General features: G+C 34.0%; 1 protein-coding gene across 1 annotated transcript in view; it reads left to right on the plus strand.

The window, feature by feature from the left end:
- Positions 1-18,448, plus strand: part of USH2A (usherin) — an 800,680-nt gene that overhangs the window by 96,385 nt on the left and 685,847 nt on the right. Inside the window, exons 6-9 of the mRNA XM_003814150.6 lie at positions 1,361-1,655; positions 2,609-2,793; positions 3,266-3,487; positions 4,994-5,087. Of these exons, the coding sequence (XP_003814198.3) occupies positions 1,361-1,655; positions 2,609-2,793; positions 3,266-3,487; positions 4,994-5,087 (796 nt within the window). The remainder of the gene's footprint in view (positions 1-1,360; positions 1,656-2,608; positions 2,794-3,265; positions 3,488-4,993; positions 5,088-18,448) is intronic.

The following is an 18,448-nucleotide window of genomic DNA, read 5'->3' on the forward strand; positions in this document are numbered from 1 at the left end:
AATTCTGCTTAGGATGCCTTTGAACTTTCTTCTTCAGCTTATGATATCATGGTATAATAGTATATTGTTGTATGGATGAGTTGATCTTATTTACTTCTATTAAAAATCAAAAAGAAGAATGTTCATTCATATTTCTTCAAGGCAGATCTAAATTAGTGTGGTGGGTTTCCAAATGAGAAGGCTAGCCCTTGTAAATTTAGAAGCATTGCTTTTGATGTGGTTCTTAGTCCATGGCAGATCATTAACAATATAAACATTCTTTCTTACCAGGCTATATAATCAAGGTATGCCTCAGTAAAGGGTGCCATGGCCCTGGAACACAGTGTTAGGTGTATTTACTGCCAAAAGCCTTACTATATTTTAGATCACCTTTGTCTAAAATGCTGAAGGGCAATGTTGTAGTAATTCTTTGGGAATAAAGTTTTTCCTTGGGAGTGAAAGATTTTATACTGGATTCTATACTGGTAGCTTTTGGTCCCATTCAAAACTTGGTATCAGTTGAAAAGAATTGATGAGATTTAAAGAAGGTATGACTTCATGTGATTTAATGAATGGAAAAGCTGCCTGACTCCTTCACTGCTCCACTGGGGTCTGAGAGGAAAAGCCTGGTTTCTCTGGTAAGACCTTGATTACTAATTTTGGCCTACCTGAAATGTCTGGGAAGGTGCTATGTGGAAGAATGCCTATAAATAGAATGACTAATTCTGGTCTAGAACAAGTATATTGCCCTTAATGGAAAAATTAAATATATCTACCTGGAATTGGCATTCTTTGACTGTTGGCAGCCGCCATATGATCTGAAGCCAATGAAGCATTACAGGATGTCAGGATCTGTACTGATGAGTCACAGGAAACCATTGACAAATGGCCTTGGCCTCAGTCCTTCACTTAAAACAGAAGCAGATAAAATGATACTTGCTTTCGTACTTCTTTCCCATGGATGAACTGAAAACATTATCTATAACTCTCATTGTTCTCCATATATTATTGTTCACTCTCAGTGGTTAGTTTAGCATCCTAAGTAAATGTGATCATTTCTATATTATCACAAATAGACACAGTAAAATATTGTGGTATTTAAATAAGTATCTTAATAATCAGACAAGGGCTTATGCATGCTTCTTGATATAAATAAAAAGTTAATATTAAAATGTGTGGGTTTTGATATACATTTTATGATAATGAATTTGTTTATTTGGCCAAAAAATAAGTTTTATTTTATGTTTCATGCATCAAATTATTAAAACTAAATGGATACTCATGAAAGCACTAAACGAGTGACATTCATTTGTAACAACTCCTAGAAGTTCTATTACTGTTAAGCTCTTTGTCCTTACAGTCTCCCTCTTGACTCCCACAGAGAGATTCTGGAAGTCTTCTCTGGAGATCTTCTCAGATTGCATGCCCAATCACATTGCCGTTGCCCTGGCAGCCACCCGCGGGTCCACCCTTTGGCACAGCGGTACTGCATTCCTAATGATGCAGGAGACACAGCTGATAATAGAGTGTCACGGTTGAATCCTGAAGCCCATCCTCTCTCTTTTGTCAATGATAATGATGTTGGTACTTCATGGGTTTCAAATGTGTTTACAAACATTACACAGCTTAATCAAGGAGTGACTATTTCAGTTGATTTGGAAAATGGACAGTATCAGGTAATGAGAAACGATAAGGTGTACATTAATTTCCTGTGGTTATTGCAACAAATGCCCACAAACTTCATGTCTTAAAACAACAGAAATATATTCCCTAACAGTTCTGGAGACCAGAAATATGAAATCAACATGTTGGCAGGGCTACATTCCCTTAAAGATTCCAGAGGAGGATCCCTCCTTGCCATTTGCAGCTCCTGGTGGCCCTTGGTGTTACTTGGCTTGTGGCACCACAACTTCAATCTCTGCCTCCATTTTCACATGGTGTCCTTCCTTGTTTCTCTGTGAGCATCAATTATCCCTTTTCTTTCTCTTATATAAGGCCCACCCTATTAAACCCAGGATGATCTCATATTGACATCCTTAATTATACTGCAAAGACCCTATTTACAAATAAAGTCACATTTACAGGTTTGGACAGTAGTACTTGGACATATCTATTTGGGAACACAATTCAACCCACTACAAGGTGAAAACTGAACTAGGCAATTAAACCTTGCCTCAATAAAGTAATGTATTATAATGTATACAATAAAAATATCTAAAAGACAACATGTAGGGCCTTATGTTTGAGATTTGTATCAAAATGATATTTATGAAATGTTGAAAATAATTATTTTTATTAAGTAGCAAAAATTAATACAAACTAAGGTGCTTTTTCTAAATTAAGAAGTCTCTATATATGACATTTATTTCATAGAAGTAATGTTCTTTGTTTATGTCTTTATTTGCATGTTGATTTATAAAATCCTTGAGCAAATGAAACAGATACACAATTATAGAATATGTTGCTTTTACCACAGGGCTATGAAGTTTCTGGATGTCTAATACATATTTGATAACTATAATTATGATGAAGTGAGCCAATATATTTGAATCTAATAATTCCATGGTTTGATATATACTGATGGTTAAACTTAAAACTTTAATTACATTAATTAACTTTCCATTTTCAGGTGTTTTATATTATCATTCAGTTCTTTAGTCCACAACCAACGGAAATAAGGATTCAAAGGAAGAAGGAAAATAGTTTAGATTGGGAGGACTGGCAATATTTTGCCAGGAATTGTGGTGCTTTTGGAATGAAAAACAATGGAGATTTGGAAAAACCTGATTCTGTCAACTGTCTTCAGCTTTCCAAGTATGAATATTTTTAAACAATTAATTTAATAGACTGACTGGTTATTAATAACGTACAAGTATGCTAGCTCTCTAGGCTGGTGGAGACTTCCCTTCACCACCAACTTCCTTGAGGCAGATTCTCCTAAGTCTTATCCCTAAATTGGGCTTAAAACTATGTTTAAAGTTCTTGTAAAAGACATTAGAGTGACTCTTATTTCAATCTCACTGATGTTTCACAATCTGATTTGCAGATTGTTTGGCAAGTTATCTATGTAAATAGAATTTTCATTATGTTTTCAAGGAACTGTTTTAGTGTGGCTTTCTATGATAATCCTGTATTGTTTATACATGAAATATATGGAATATGCTTTTCCTAGAATGAAGAATTTAAGCTTTTATTGATACTGTGTAGTAATTTCTCAACATTTTGATTTCTGTTTTGCCAAAAATGTGAATAGATTTTCATGACATCGAATTTCTTTCATTAACAGTTTTACTCCATATTCCCGTGGCAATGTCACATTTAGCATCCTGACACCTGGACCAAATTATCGTCCTGGATACAATGACTTCTATAATACCCCATCTCTTCAAGAGTTCGTAAAAGCCACGCAAATAAGGTTTCATTTTCATGGGCAGTACTATACAACTGAGACTGCTGTTAACCTTAGACACAGATATTATGCAGTGGACGAAATCACCATTAGTGGGAGGTATTATTATGAATTTTGTTTTCAACAAGGTTTTTGTCATACTTATTGTCTTAACAGCACATTAAGATGTCAGAGCAAGCCAGATTTCAAGCTTTACATTTTGAAATGATTTCATACTCTAAGATTTTAGGGGAAGATCTGTATGTGAGTCTTTTCTCTATATAACATTGTTTTATATATATATATATAATTATATATTTATAAAACGTATTTTATAAATAAATATATATATATTTATATATACAGGAATTGATTTTCAAAAGCTGTTGCTTTTAGAAGCTATGATACTCTGAATCTGACTTAGAAGTGATTTATCCAATATTTTACTTGATTTGTTCTGGAATATAATTTTCAAATATTCTCAAAAGCAAAGAGATGGAGCTGAATTTGGAGTTGTAACTATAGCACCAGAGAGTTTTTAAGTACAGATCTTGATCTACCTGAGTTCATAGTGCACAGTTCCATGGGTAATACTTGTTTTTCTTTAGTGGAAAGATCTGATATGCCCTAAGTAGTTTATAAATGTCTGATCATAATTGAGAACATGACTCACAATATTTAAAAAGAAATGACAGCTGCAAACCTAGGCAGCATACTGTCTAATATAGAAATGTACATATAGAGTATATTTAGAATGGATTGTTCTGGAGGAATGATAGGCCTTGTGAATAAAATATGTCTTTAAAAGCAGACCAAAATACCAGTATATAAGCATTGTTTGTTTGCTAAGTCATAGCATAATGAACAAAGCAATACTATTAAATATTCATCATCTAACTTTGGGAAAAAAATAAAAAAATTGAAATATGTTAACTGCATTCTGCAGTTTATTGTCAACTTTATATTCTTTTTTCTTTTCTTTTTTTTTTTTTTTTTTGACAGGCTTTTGCTCTGTCACCCAGGCTGGCATGCAATGGCATGATCATGGCTCATTGCAACCTCGACTTCTGGGCCTCAAGTGATCCTCTCATCTCAGCCTCCAAAGTAACTGGGACTACAGGCATGTGCCACCATGCCCAGCTGATTTTTTTTTTTCACTTTTTGTAGAGATGGGGTTTTGCCATGTTGCTCAGGCTGCTCTCAAACTCCTGACCTCAAGTGATCTACCTGCCTGAGTCTCCCAACATGCTGAGATTACAGGCGTGAGCCACCGTGCTCAGCCTGAACTTTATGTTCTTAACTGTATTTTAAATAGTGTAGTAAATGCCTTCCCTTGGTACATGGTTGGTATAGATATAAAAAATTCCATTTCCCTTTAGAGGTTGGCTTGAAAATTATCTTTACGATACACTGGTTTGGATATTGGTGACAGTCCTTCTGACATTTCCAGATAAATTAAAAACGTGTATGGATATCCACACGATTAAGGAGAAACTGATTTTGTATCAATTAAATATACAAAAATCTTCCCTGTTAAATTCACATAATGCATATAGTCCTAGGACCTTAAATACATTCACAGTTGAGTTGGTGTTCCTTAGGAGTGTGTGATGCTCATGTTTGCAGATGTCAGTGCCATGGTCATGCCGATAACTGCGACACAACAAGCCAGCCATATAGATGCCTCTGCTCCCAGGAGAGCTTCACTGAAGGACTTCATGTGAGTTCTATTTTATGCATGGAAATCTAAAAAAAAAAATAGTAGAGATGGTGACTATAAATTCTATCAACTTAATCTTGGCCTAACAAATGAAAATAAATTTAAAAACTGATATGAACTTAAAATGTCAATTATTGCAGATTTTTTAAGAAAAATAACAGCCATCAATTAAGTTGAAATTGTAGTTTTTAAAAATAATTTCAGCCAGAGAAATTACAACTGAAACCAAACCCTAAGCTTCTTTTCTCTTTTGTTTTTCTTTCTTTGTTTCATCAGCATTATCATGTTTTATAAAACAATTTTTAATGTGTTTGGATAGCATGGCACTAAACAAAAAATAGTTTGATTCTTACTAAAGGGTATTTATACAAAAGTATCAATAAACAAAAGCATCGTTAGATGAAGAACAATTTTTATGTATTTATGTCAATCAAGGTTCATTTATTGCTAATATCAGGCATTTTAATTAATTGAAAATCTATAGTAAAATGATTTATGAGTTATGTTACTTTAGTTTTCTGTGACGATCAGGGGAATTCCATAGTTGAGGTGGAATTTTAGCTTCATCTTTAGGGAAAAGAGGTAAATGGAAATAAAATAAAGAAACATTCGTTGGTAGGAATATCTAGCAACAACATCAGAAATAGCTGATATGAAAGACGGTTCAGCAGCAGTAACAATTATACCAATAATGAGAGTAGATAATATAGACTCTTCAGTAAATATGTTTAAGACAACTGGCTGCTAATTTGCAAGAAAATAAAATTAGAGCTCTACTGATTGTATGTACAAAAATGTATGTGGCTTAAACTTTTAGTGAAAAATAACTATAAATATATTAAAATAAAGATTAGAATTCTATATCTTAAGTTGAGGGCTTTTATCAGCTAAGCAAATGAAATACAAACAGAAACAAACATCTGGAGCTATGAAGGAAATTAATGACATATTCTGTTATATAAATATTTAAAATTCTACACAGTATAAGGGTTAACATAAATGTAAGGTAGTGATAAATGATGGATTGATAGAAAATATTTACATCATGTTAACAGGTAAAGAGTTAAGATTCCTAACACACAAACATTTACAAAATATTAAGAAAAATATAACAGTCTGATAAAAATGAGCAAATATATGAACAAGCAATTTACAAATGAACAAATTATAACTTTAATAAACATATAAAAGATTACCCAACCTCAGTTTTAGTCATATTCAACAATTGTTTTTAACATTTCAAATTAGCAGAAAATATAAAGATTGGTAATATTTAGTACTTGTGAGAATATAACCTCTAACACATCACTGATGGGATTGCCAATTGACACAATAGTTTTGGGGAAAATTTGTCCACCTCTACTAAAATTAAATTTTCAAATATAGTGAACTACATTATATAATTGCTGTCATTCTGAAAAGCAGTTCTTCAATGACAAGTGTATGGAATGGTGTATTAGTCTGTTTGCATTGCTGTACAGGAAGACCTGAGACTAGGTAAATATAAAGAAAAGAGGTTTATTTGGCTTGTGGTACTGCAGGCTATACAAGCTTGGTGCCAGCATCTGCTTGGTTTCTGGTGAGGCCTCAGAAAGCTTACAATCATGGCAGAAGGCAAAGCCAGAAGCCAGCCTCTTTTAAACAGCCATGTCTAAACAGCCATGAACTAACAGAGTGAGGTCTCACTGCTGAAGGGAAGGCACTTCATGAAGGATCCACCTCCATAACCCAAACATCTCCCACCAGGCTCACCTCCAACACTGGGGATCACATTTCAACATGAGATTTGGAGGGGACAAACATACAAACTATATAAAATGCTTATATTTCTATCATTTTGTTACATAAATATGGGCTTATATGTTAGTGCATTTTAGCTTTTCATATGGTAGCACTGTCTCATACACTCATGTATGACTTGTGAACATCTCTGCCTCTTGGACCTTGCCCTACACTTGTGTTTTAGTTAGTTACTTCACTTCTCTGTGCAATTTATTTTAGGATATTATAGAGCATCTTGCTTTTTAAAAAACCATCTGTAAAGGTTTTGGCAAATTCCATTTCTGTCTTCTGATTCTTACTCTGATCTAATTTGCTTTTGACTGTAACATTAGTGAGAATAGTTCAATGGTAAAAATATTATCTATAATTTAGACTTTCTCTAGCACATTCAAAATGTAGTCCCACTCCTCAGTTTCAACTAAGAGTCTTTGATTTAGTTATGGCCTACTTTCTTTCTTTCTTTCTATGTGCTCAGACCAAAACTTTCATGTTCTAATTTAGATATTCTTTTGAATTTATTTTCTAGATCACTACTTTATATACATGTAGTCCTCACCATTAGTCAATACTTGCTTTAAAAGAAGAAATCTTTTATGGTTTTCTTTTGGATTTCTAATGCCTAGAGTCTTTGCATTTGATATGATTAGTATATTATGAGGAAAAATCTTTTAGAAGAACTGATTTTAATATGCTTGATTGTATGGCTTATCATATTGTCACAGAAATGAAATTAATTGGATTAACTTGATTGATTTATTCTTTACTGAGCCATAATTGTGTGTTTAAATTTTTGCTAATTTTATTAGTTCTAGATTTTAAAGTTAAAGTAACATTTATTATATTTTTCTACTGTCTTCTTTTGATCCCTTAAGATGGACACTTACTTCCTTATAATCAGTGATTTCTTTCATTAACCTTGTCCTCTCCTCCACAAAGCCACTAACACCCCAATAAAAAAATGCTTTGGGATGAATTTATCAGGGCACCTTGAACTGAATATGTCTAGTATTTGCAAGCTACAGTTTGGCTAATACCTTCATATGATATGTTCTTTTCTGAGCTTCTCTTGCTTTCTGTTGACTAGTCAGTCGGTATTAGTCTCTCTCATTTGCTTGTGATGTCCTGTCTTGTTTTATCTTTCTGTCTTTAATTGCTCACAGTTAAGTGTTGGATATTTTCTGATTCTTGGATGATTTCATGCTTCCCCTTAAAAATAGAGCCATTAAATGAATGAAGGCTCATGATTGGTTTCAGAAGTCAAGTTGGGATTTTCAGACTTGGTCTCAGGTGGTGAATGTTGGATTATGAACTAGTGAATTAATTAACTATAATTTGGGTTGAGAATACATTTTAATGCTTCTTATTTAGACCTTAAGTACCTTTTGAAAACAAAAATGAAAAACTAAACTTTTTTTGTTATTTTCCTCCTTGACATATTTTGATAATTTATGAATTTAGCCATAAATTTTAAAAAGCAACAAATATAATTTACTTAGCAAACTTTGGCAAATGCAAATGCAGCTGCAGGGAAAAAGTCAATAGACTGTTAAGTTGAATGATTTCTCAGTCCTATGATATTTTCAACAATGTGTTGAAAATGAAAAATGATTTTATAGAAGCATTCATAGGCATAACATTCTCCTTTGTTATCATTCAAAGTATTTTAATACAAGTAGAGACTTACATATCTGAGAAAAGTTGTCTTATGGTAATTTGAAAATATACCTATTCTAATGTTTTTCTTGTTGTTCTACTTTTTAAAATTATACGTTTTAATATAAGCCATTCATTTCCTATTGGGATCCATGTTCTTTTTAAGACCTGGACATAATCCAAAAAGAATGTCTTCAATTCCACAGTATTATGCTATCCATTAATAATATTACTCAATAAACAGGGCTTTTGTGAATTATATTACAGACATTTGGCAAACAGATGAAAATGTAAGGACTGAAAATATGCCAATTCTTGGCAATTGTCTTTCCTATGAGAAAGTGTTTTTAGTAGAAACGAAAATGAATGAAGTTGAGAAAAAGTGAATGGTGAATTCAGGGGCAGGTTCACATACTTAGCCATCCTAAGGAATTTTCCGTACAAAATACTCTTCATTTGTTTATAAGGTCAATGTCACAAATTGGTGGCTCACAGGTAGAAACAGTGTTTAAACAGTTTTAGTTTAATTGGCTGCAAGAGTTTTCACTTTAAAATATTTATTTATTCTTCAATCTTTTTTATTTTTTTATTTTTTTGAGAGGGAGTCTCGCTCTGTCACCGAGGCTGGAGTGCAGTGGCATGATCTTGGCTCACTGCAACCTCAGCCTCTCAGCTTCAAGTAATTCTTCTGCCTCAGTCTCCCAAGTAGCTGGGACTACAGCTGCACACCACCACATGCGGCTAACTTTTTGTATTTTTTTTTTTTTTTTTTTTTTGTAGAGATGGGTTTCACCTTGTTGGCCAGGCAGGTCTTGAACTCCTGACCTCAAGTGCTCCACCTACCTCGGACTCCCAAAGTGCTGGGATTACAGGCATGAGCCACCACTCCTGGCCCTCAACTTTTATTTTAAGTTCAGAGGAACATGTGTAGGATGTGCAGGTTTGTTACTTAGGTAAAGGTGTGCCATGGTGGCTTGTTGCATAGATCATCCCCTCACCTAGGTATTAAGTCCAGAAACCATTAGCTATTCCTCCTGATGCTTTTCCCCCCACAGCCCCCACCATCCCTAAGAGGCCCCAATGTGTGTTGTTCCCCGCCATGTGTCCACGTGTTCTCATAATTCAGATCCCACTTGTAAGTGAGAATATGTAATGTTTGATTTTTTGTACCGGCATTATTTTGCTGAGAATAATGACTTCCAACTCTATTCATGTCCCTGCAAATGATTTATATTTCTGGTAATACACAGTAATGGGATTGCTGGGTCAAATGGTATTTCTGCCTCTAGATCTTTGAGGAATTTCCACACTGTCTTCCACAATGGTTGAACTATTTATACTCCCACCAACAGTGTAAAGGTGTTCCCTTTTCTTCACAACCTTGGAGCTTCTGCACAGCAAAAGAAACTATGGTCAGAGTGAACAGACAACCTATAGAAGGGGAGAATATTTTTGCATTCTATCCATCTGACAAAGGTATAATATCCAGAGTCTAGAAGGAACTTAAACAAGTTTACAAGAAGAAAACAACCCCATTAAAAACTGGGCAAAGAACCCTGAGTCAGCGAGTTGTTGCCAGGGGAGGACATGAATGTCTTCTTTTGAGAACTGTCTGTTCATGTTCATTGCCCAATTTTTAATGGGGTTGTTTGTTTGAGAACAGTTCTCAAAAGAAGACATATGTGTGACCAACAAACGTATGAAAAAAAGCTCAGCATCACTGATCATTAGAGAAATGCATATCAAAACCACAATGAGATACCAGCTCATGCCAGTCAGAATGGTGATTATTAAAAGTCAAAAAATGACACAAATTTTTAATTCCTCACTTCTCTTAATCAGAACATAGTCTAACACTGTGTCCATTTCCTGCCGTCAACAACTCGCTGATTCAGGGTGACATTTACCACATTTACAACAGTATCACTCTTGGGCTTGCTACAACATTCACTGCTATGTATATCCTTATACATGGATGACATCACTTTGGTGAACTACCTGGCCTTGAAAGACTTGGAGCTTCTTAACCTCCTAAAGCAAAACTGATTGATAGATTGAGACACTAGAAGCTAGAATACATTTTTAATTATTCTGAGTAGAGAAAGACCAGCTGCTCATTGCTATATTCATTGTTAACTCCTACTTCTTTTACCCCTTTATAAAAATAAAAACTCACAAATAACCAAAAACAACTCAAGAAAATCTATTAGCAAAGACACTGTTTACTCTGAGATGAAATTAAAGCCATGCTTACTTTTTTTTTTAATTACATTTTTGACATCTAAAAACATTTACCTTGGGGAGCCTCACTGATTCTCCTCTGCACTCTTTGACTAGGAACTCCAATACATTTTGGTATTGTACTGGCAATTTTAAGGCCTTGACTTGAATGTATGATACATACCATAAATACTTCACTCATAGAGAATACTTTTAGAATACTTGTCACATTTCTTTCCAAGAATGAAAAAAAAGCAGTAAATGCTTAATTTACTAGGCTCACTTTAGAAATGATTTAGGGTGAAACAAATCCAAAAGCCTAGATGCTATTCATTAACTTTCATACAAAGTTAAATATTTCAAAGTAGAAATTAGAAATACATGGTATTGAACTTGCATGAATCATTATGTAGCTCACAAGTTACAAACATATGTTATTTATAAATGTTTAATTTCATTTGAATAAAAAATAGCCACTGTTACTTGCATTTTTAAGTAAACTTTTAATTTTGAGATAATTATAGATTTATATACAGTTGTAAGAAATAATATAAAGACAATTTGTGTACTCTACCAATTTGTCCCATGGTAACATCTGGCAAAACTAGTGTTTTTTTCTTTTTACATCAAAAGTGTGATTTGTGTACAATAAAATATACCCACTTAAAAATATATAGTTTGATGAGTTTTGGCATATATGTACCCTGTGTAATCCCCATCCCTGTCTAGAGATGGAATGTTTCGCTCTCCCAAACATTCTCTTATGCTTCTTTGCAGTCAGTGCTGTCCCTGAACCCCCAATCCCAGGAAACCGCCAATCTTCTTTCTATCAATACAGATTAGTTTTGCCTGTTCCAAAATTTCTTAGCATAGTGTTATTTGGTATGTAATATTTTCGTACATAGGCTTTTAAATCCCACCTCACCCCCACTTTTAGATCATTCCCTAATTACATGTGCTGTTAGCTTTACTGCAACATAGTATCTCTGGCCCACTTAATCAGAAATCCATTATAAGTATCAGAGTGTATATATTAAGCTCATAGGTACACAATACAAGCTAGGAATTGGAAGCCTGGGTTTATCTGTCAACTAACATATTTGCAAAGCTATAATATATTTATTACTTCTTTTTCTTATCTAGTACTTTCTTTACTTGATCTAAGAGTTCAAGTGTTGAATAGAATCTAGTTTTAAGAAAAGTGTTGTCAGTTGAAACTTGAATCCTTATGAGTTGTCTTTTTCCTTTAATAGCTACATTTACCTTTCGGGGCTCTGGCCAAGAGTGATGCAATAATCAGTGTCTCAGCCAAGCATTGGCATTTCATTGGCTACTTAGCTATTCTTTCATCATTTTGTGACATCATTACCTGCAAGGATAGCCAAGCCTTCACAGAGCAATTTATTAGTAACCATGAACACTTCTTATTCTTTGGCTCTAACTTATGACCCTTTTATAACATTAATCATAGATCTTATGAATTAACTACAATCAAACTATCAGTATAAATTTTTGTTAGCATTATAAATAGCACAGCCAGCTTGAAACTTTTTATATAATAAGCCTTCCTACCACTCAATAATTTGAATGGTGCCAACATCACACTCTAGAATGCTTATTATATAAATGAATATTTCTGTTATTTTTGAAAGATTCCTTTAGAGCACCGAAGTTCAAAAGTATGAATCATCATGACTAATTTGTGTCATATTTATATTATATATCAGGCTTTACCACTGCTTATTTTTTCTCTGTTTGTTCGCAGATTTTACCCTAAATATATTTTATTTATATTTTAATTTTTGTAATGCTAGTAAATTAATTCATTTTTATATAACTAGCATTCACACAGTTCATATTATAGGATCTACATTTGATATATGTTTAGTAAGTCAAGGTAAAGAATTTTCTTTCCTCACTGACATGATGATATTATTAATCTTTGAAAAACACTTGTACTAGTTCTTTCCCTGAGATAGATATGTGCATAAATGCTTTTAAAATATAAGTTGAAAACATGAAAAAGAGGTTATGAGCATGGAGATAAATTAAGACAGCCTTACAGAAGAAGCAAATAGAGATAGCGAAAGTATAAACATAGTAAAAGAAAAGATAATATTTGAAGGGATAAGAGTAAAGAATTATCTAAAGGTGAGGAATGACATGATTTTTCTGAATCCCAAGTAGGCTAAGGAAAGTAAATACATACATAGGTATAATATAATGAATCCAATAATCACCAAAGACCAAGTAGCCAGAAAGACAGAAATCTGATAATCACCAAAGACAGAACAGCATCCTAAAAACAGCCAGAGAGAAAAATACAAAGTGTAAGAAATTAATTTATAAGACACTACTGATATATTTCTCAACAGCCACAATGAAAGCCAGAAGACAGCAGAGTAGTGCCTTTGAAATTCAGAGAGAAGGCAACCAAGAAATATGGAATTGTATTTGTAGTAGTACCATCAATTAGAAACAAGAAAGAAAGAATGCATTTTTAGTTTACAAATATATATATCAATATTATCACCAGTAGACTCTCAATAAGAGAATTTTTCGAGAATACTTTTCATAAGGATATATAATGTTTCCAGAAAATACGCCTGGTGTGAAGGAAGGAATTGTGAGCAAGTAAACCTGCAAATATGTGGATAAATATAGAGGAAAATTTACTGCGTTAAATAAAAATAATGTTATATGTAAGAAAGAGTATAAAAAGTAGCAGGATACCATTAAATGGTCATTAAAAATGGCATTTAAAGGGAAGGGATAAACTCCAACTTCAGCTCCCTCTCGCCATTCTGTTGCACCTTGGGGTAAGAAGAGCAGTTACTGAGAAATACTTGTGAAGTTCACAGCCAATGAGCACAGGGCTCATTAAAAACTGAAAACTAATCCTAGAATCATAGAACAGGGGTCCCCAACCCCTGGGCCACTGGTCAGTAGTGGTCTGTGGGCTATTAGAAACCGGACTGCATAGTAGGACGTGAGCAGCTGGTGAGCTATCATTACTTCCTGAGCTCCGCCTCCTGTCAGATCAGCAGTGACATGAAGTTCTCGTAGGAGCATAAACCCCATTGTGAACTGTACATGTGAGGGATTTAGGTTGTGCACTCCTTGTGAGAATTCCTGATGCTTTGAGGTGGAATACCTTCATCTTGAAACCATTCCCCATGTGCTGCCCTCACACCCAGTTCGTGGAAAAGTTGTCTTCCACAAAACCGATCCCTGGTGCCAAAAATATTGGGGACCACTGCCATAGAACGCTTTCCCTCCCCTCTCATCTTACCACCACACCATGAAAGGCCTGTTTGCCAGAGTTCCCTTTACTCAGTACATCATGTCTGGATTTCAACAAAAAGTTACAAAGCACACTAAAACACCAAAAGCAAACAAACAAAGAAACAAACAACCTCACAGTTTGAAGAGATAAAGCAAAAATGAGAATGAGACTCAGACATGGAAAGGATATGGAAATTATCAGACCAGAAACTTAAAGCAGCTCTGATGAATACACTAAAGGCTCTAATGGAAAAAGTAGACAACATGCAAAAATAGATGGCAATATAAGCAGAAAGATAAAAATTCTGACAAAGAAGCAAAAAGAAAAGCTAGAGATCAGAAACACTTTCATAGAAATAAAGAATGCCTTTAATTGGATCATTAATAGTTGGGGACAGCTGAGAAAAGAATCTGAGTTTGAAGATGTGTCAATAGAGACTACCAAAATAGAAAGGTAAAAAGAAAAATGACTGAACAAATAGAGCAGAATATCTAAGAACTGTGAGACAGCTACCAAAAATGTAAATACATATAATGGGGAAGAAGAAGAAGAGAAAGGAACAGAAGAAATATTTGGAACAATAATGACTAAGAATTTTTCATATTCCAAATGCAGAAAAATCAAAGTTAGGGAAAAATATCTTAAAAGGAGCCTGGTTGAAGGGGGGACATCTAGCCTATGAAAAAGCAAAGATAAGAATTACATTCTACTTCTCAGAAAGCATGCAAGCAAAAAAAGTGGTTAAATAGTTAGGTGTTGACAGAAAAAAAACATCCACCTAGAATTCTGTATCTTGCAAAATTATCCTTTAAAAGTAAAGGAAAAATACTTTCTCAAACAAAAACCAGTAGACTTTTCTTGCCTTGCAAGAATGTTAAAGGAAGAACTTCAGAGAGAGAGAAAAAATGATACAGGTCAGAAAACTCAGATTTATGTAAAGACAGGAAGAACATTAGAGAAAGAATAAATAAAATAACTTTTATTTTTCTTATCCTTAATTGATCTAGTAGATACCAGTTTGTTCAAAATTATAATAAGAACAATGTATTTCATTATTATAGCATGTGTGTAAGTGAAATGAATGATAGCAACAATACAAGACACCAGAGGGAGAAACTAGGAATACTTTATTATTATTAGGTACTCATGCCACCTTTTAAGTGGTATCGTGTTGTTTAAAAGTCAACTTGGAACTCTCGCATGACATTATTTTGTCTTGATAGTTCAAGCTCCACCTGCGGTTCTCCCGTCCTCCATGCCAGGTGTCAGGGGCTGCTCTGGATGTTAACTCTTCCGCCCCATGGCTTCCAGTTCCAAAATGGCGGCACAGAAACACGCTGCCATGCCACAACCCCACCGCGCCCCTCTCCCGCCAAAAAGAAAAATTAACAAATATACATTGCTGAGATTATCACCAGAAATTGTCACAATAGTCCAGAACTCAAATATGAAGATATAACTGTTCCCAGGGCCATAAGGAAATGAGAAACACCAAGTGGATGATAAGAAACCTGACTTTCACATTTGTAGCACTCGTTACCCCATTTTGCCTGACACCAAATATGCAGAAGATTTTCCTCCAACTCACTTTTTTCTACACTGGAAAAATTAAGATTGAGGTAAACAACCAGCTTCCCCAGCCATTCTGGGTTACCGGAAAGAGACCTGTCCTATCCATGCCTCAACCCACTGGAAGCGTCATGAGTGCCTAAAGGGAGACGTATTCCTGAAGATAGGCAGAGACAAAGGGGGATGTAGGTCTGTCATCCCCAGCCTGGGAAAGTCTGCTCTGTAACTTGACCAATGGAGACACAATGTCAGAGTAGCTGCTTGGCAGCACTATGATGCAGGAGGATTATTTCACAGTTCTCCTCGGCACAAACACTTAGGCAGCCTTCCCATACTGTCAGGATATTCCCTTTGGGACCTCTCTTGTTAAGAAGGGCACGATTGGATTGTTTACTGAAGCCAAGGCGAACCTGGGCTTAAAGCGCCCCCTATAGCTCCCTAGAGGAAGCAATTCAGCAGCAAAGACGTAGATGTATGTCCACAAGAAAAACAGCAGTAGGAAACTATGATGTCTCCAAACAGACAAAGCAAGGAACCAGGGACTGGCCCTAACAAGACAGTAATATGTAAGCTCCCTGACCAAGAATTTTAAAATGCAGTTTTAAGAAAACTCAGTGATCTGCAGTACAACACAGAAAAATAATTCAGACATTTATTAGAGAAATTTAACAGAGATTGAAATTTTAAAAAATCAATCAGAAACCTTGGAACTGAGAAATAAATTTACCGAACTGAAAAATTCACTAGTAGCTCTCACCATCAGAATGGATTGAGCAGAGGAAAGAATCAGTGAGCTTGAAGACAGAATATTTGAAAATATATGGTCAGAGGAGAAAAAAAGAACACAAAGAAATGAAGATTTCCTGCAATATATAGAAAATTACTAATACCTCAAAAGGCCAAATGTAAGAATTAATGGTATTCAAGAGGAAGTTGAAGAGGAAGGATTAGAAATCTTATTCAACAAAATAATAACAGAAAATTCCAAAATTTAAAAGTCTACTTGGATTAGTTATAAATGTATATTACAAGCTTTATAGGGCAACCCCCAAAAAAGTTTTAAAAAGGTATAGTTGATATATTTAATACTTACAAAGGAAAGAAAATGGAACCATGTAAAAATGCTCAACTAAAACCACAAAAGGTAAAAGGTATATAGAAAACAAGAATAGAAACAAAGAACAAGGGCAATGAATAAAAAGTAGTAGATATTAATCCAACTATGCCAGTAACTACTTTGAGTGTCAATGGTCTAAATATACCAATTAAAAGAGAGAGATTGTTAGAATGAATTGAAGAATAAAACCAGCTCATTTTATAATGCCAACATTACCCTGTACCAACACCAGACAAAGAAATTACAAGAAAAGAAAACCACAGACCAATATCTCTCATAAAAATAGATGCAAAAATTCTCAACAAAATATTCAAAATAAAACTATTAAGCAATGTGTAAAAATAATTATATATCAGAACCAAGAGGGATTTATCTCAGGTTTTCAAGACTGGTTCAACATTCAAAAATCAGCTAAAGTAATTCCTCACATCAACAGGCTAAAGGGGAAAAATTACAAGATTATATCAATAAATGTAGAAAAAGTATTTGACAAAATCAAGCATCCATTCATGATCAAAACGCTCCACAAATAAAGAGTAGAGGAGAACATACTCAACTTAATAGAAAATATGTATAAAAACCTAGAGTGAACATCATACTTAATGATAAGAAACCAGTCTTTCCTACTAAGATCAGGAATAAGACAAGAATGTTTCCTCTCACCACTCCTTTTCAGCAATGTATTAGGAAGGAATAAAAACAACCTCATTTCAAAATAAGGCAGTAAAGGAGAACGAAAGAAAAAGGATATATAGAAAATAGAAATTCCAAATAAATAAACAATCACAACAAATCTAAATGTGCTGAACATATTAGAATTATGAGACTGTCTGGCTGAAAGAGAAAACAACATCCACCTATTGTCTGAGCAGAGGCTGAATTAGGGCAAGAGAATGTCTTAATCACAAACTTTACAAAAGCACCAAAAAAACCCTATTAAGCAAGATCTATAATATTTTTATGTTATATTTCAAAAAGTCAAATGATTTAAAAATGTATAATTAAAAATCAAAATTTTAAGTAAAGACACATTAGTGTTGCTTGTTTTATGGTCCTGTGTTATTTTGTAATGGGAACTGTTGTTTCTAATCAGTCCGTAATTCCTACCTACCAGTTTTATAAGGTTGGCATGTCCCTGTCTCATATAAGGTTTTACAATGGTCTAGAAACAGACTAGGCATGATGGGACATTATACACAGCTATTTTTTTAAAACTGTAGAGTGTTTATTAACTTTTTCCATTTGGCTCTAAATATTGGTAAATATTTTCTAGTTGTATACAGAGGTTCATATTTTTCCTTTGCCCTCATGCTGCAATGCAGCTCAGCATGGTACTTGTGCTGAGGGTGTGAGAGACATATTTAAAAAACAAGCACACTTCAAGTTTGAAAATTTAAGAAAGCTGGCATGAGCTACATAAATATTAGGCAAAACAGACATTACTGTTTCATTAAGGAAAAAGAGGCTTATTATATAATTATAAAATATAAAATTCTAAGTTTACATGCATCTCATAATATAGTTTCAAAAGTATAAAGCAAAATTTTACAGAACCAGAAAGAGAAATTGGCAAGTTCTACCATCAGCATAGAAGAATTTAATACATCTCTTATTAAAAATGTCTTTTTATAAAAAGAAAGAAAAGCTACATACTAGCAGTTGTCATTAGCAAGACAACACATATATAACTGACAAAGGTAACATTTAAATTAAGCAAACTATTTGAAAAACAGA

This window comes from Pan paniscus, chromosome 1 (assembly GCF_029289425.2).
Source record: "Pan paniscus chromosome 1, NHGRI_mPanPan1-v2.0_pri, whole genome shotgun sequence".
Lineage (NCBI taxonomy): Eukaryota > Metazoa > Chordata > Mammalia > Primates > Hominidae > Pan > Pan paniscus.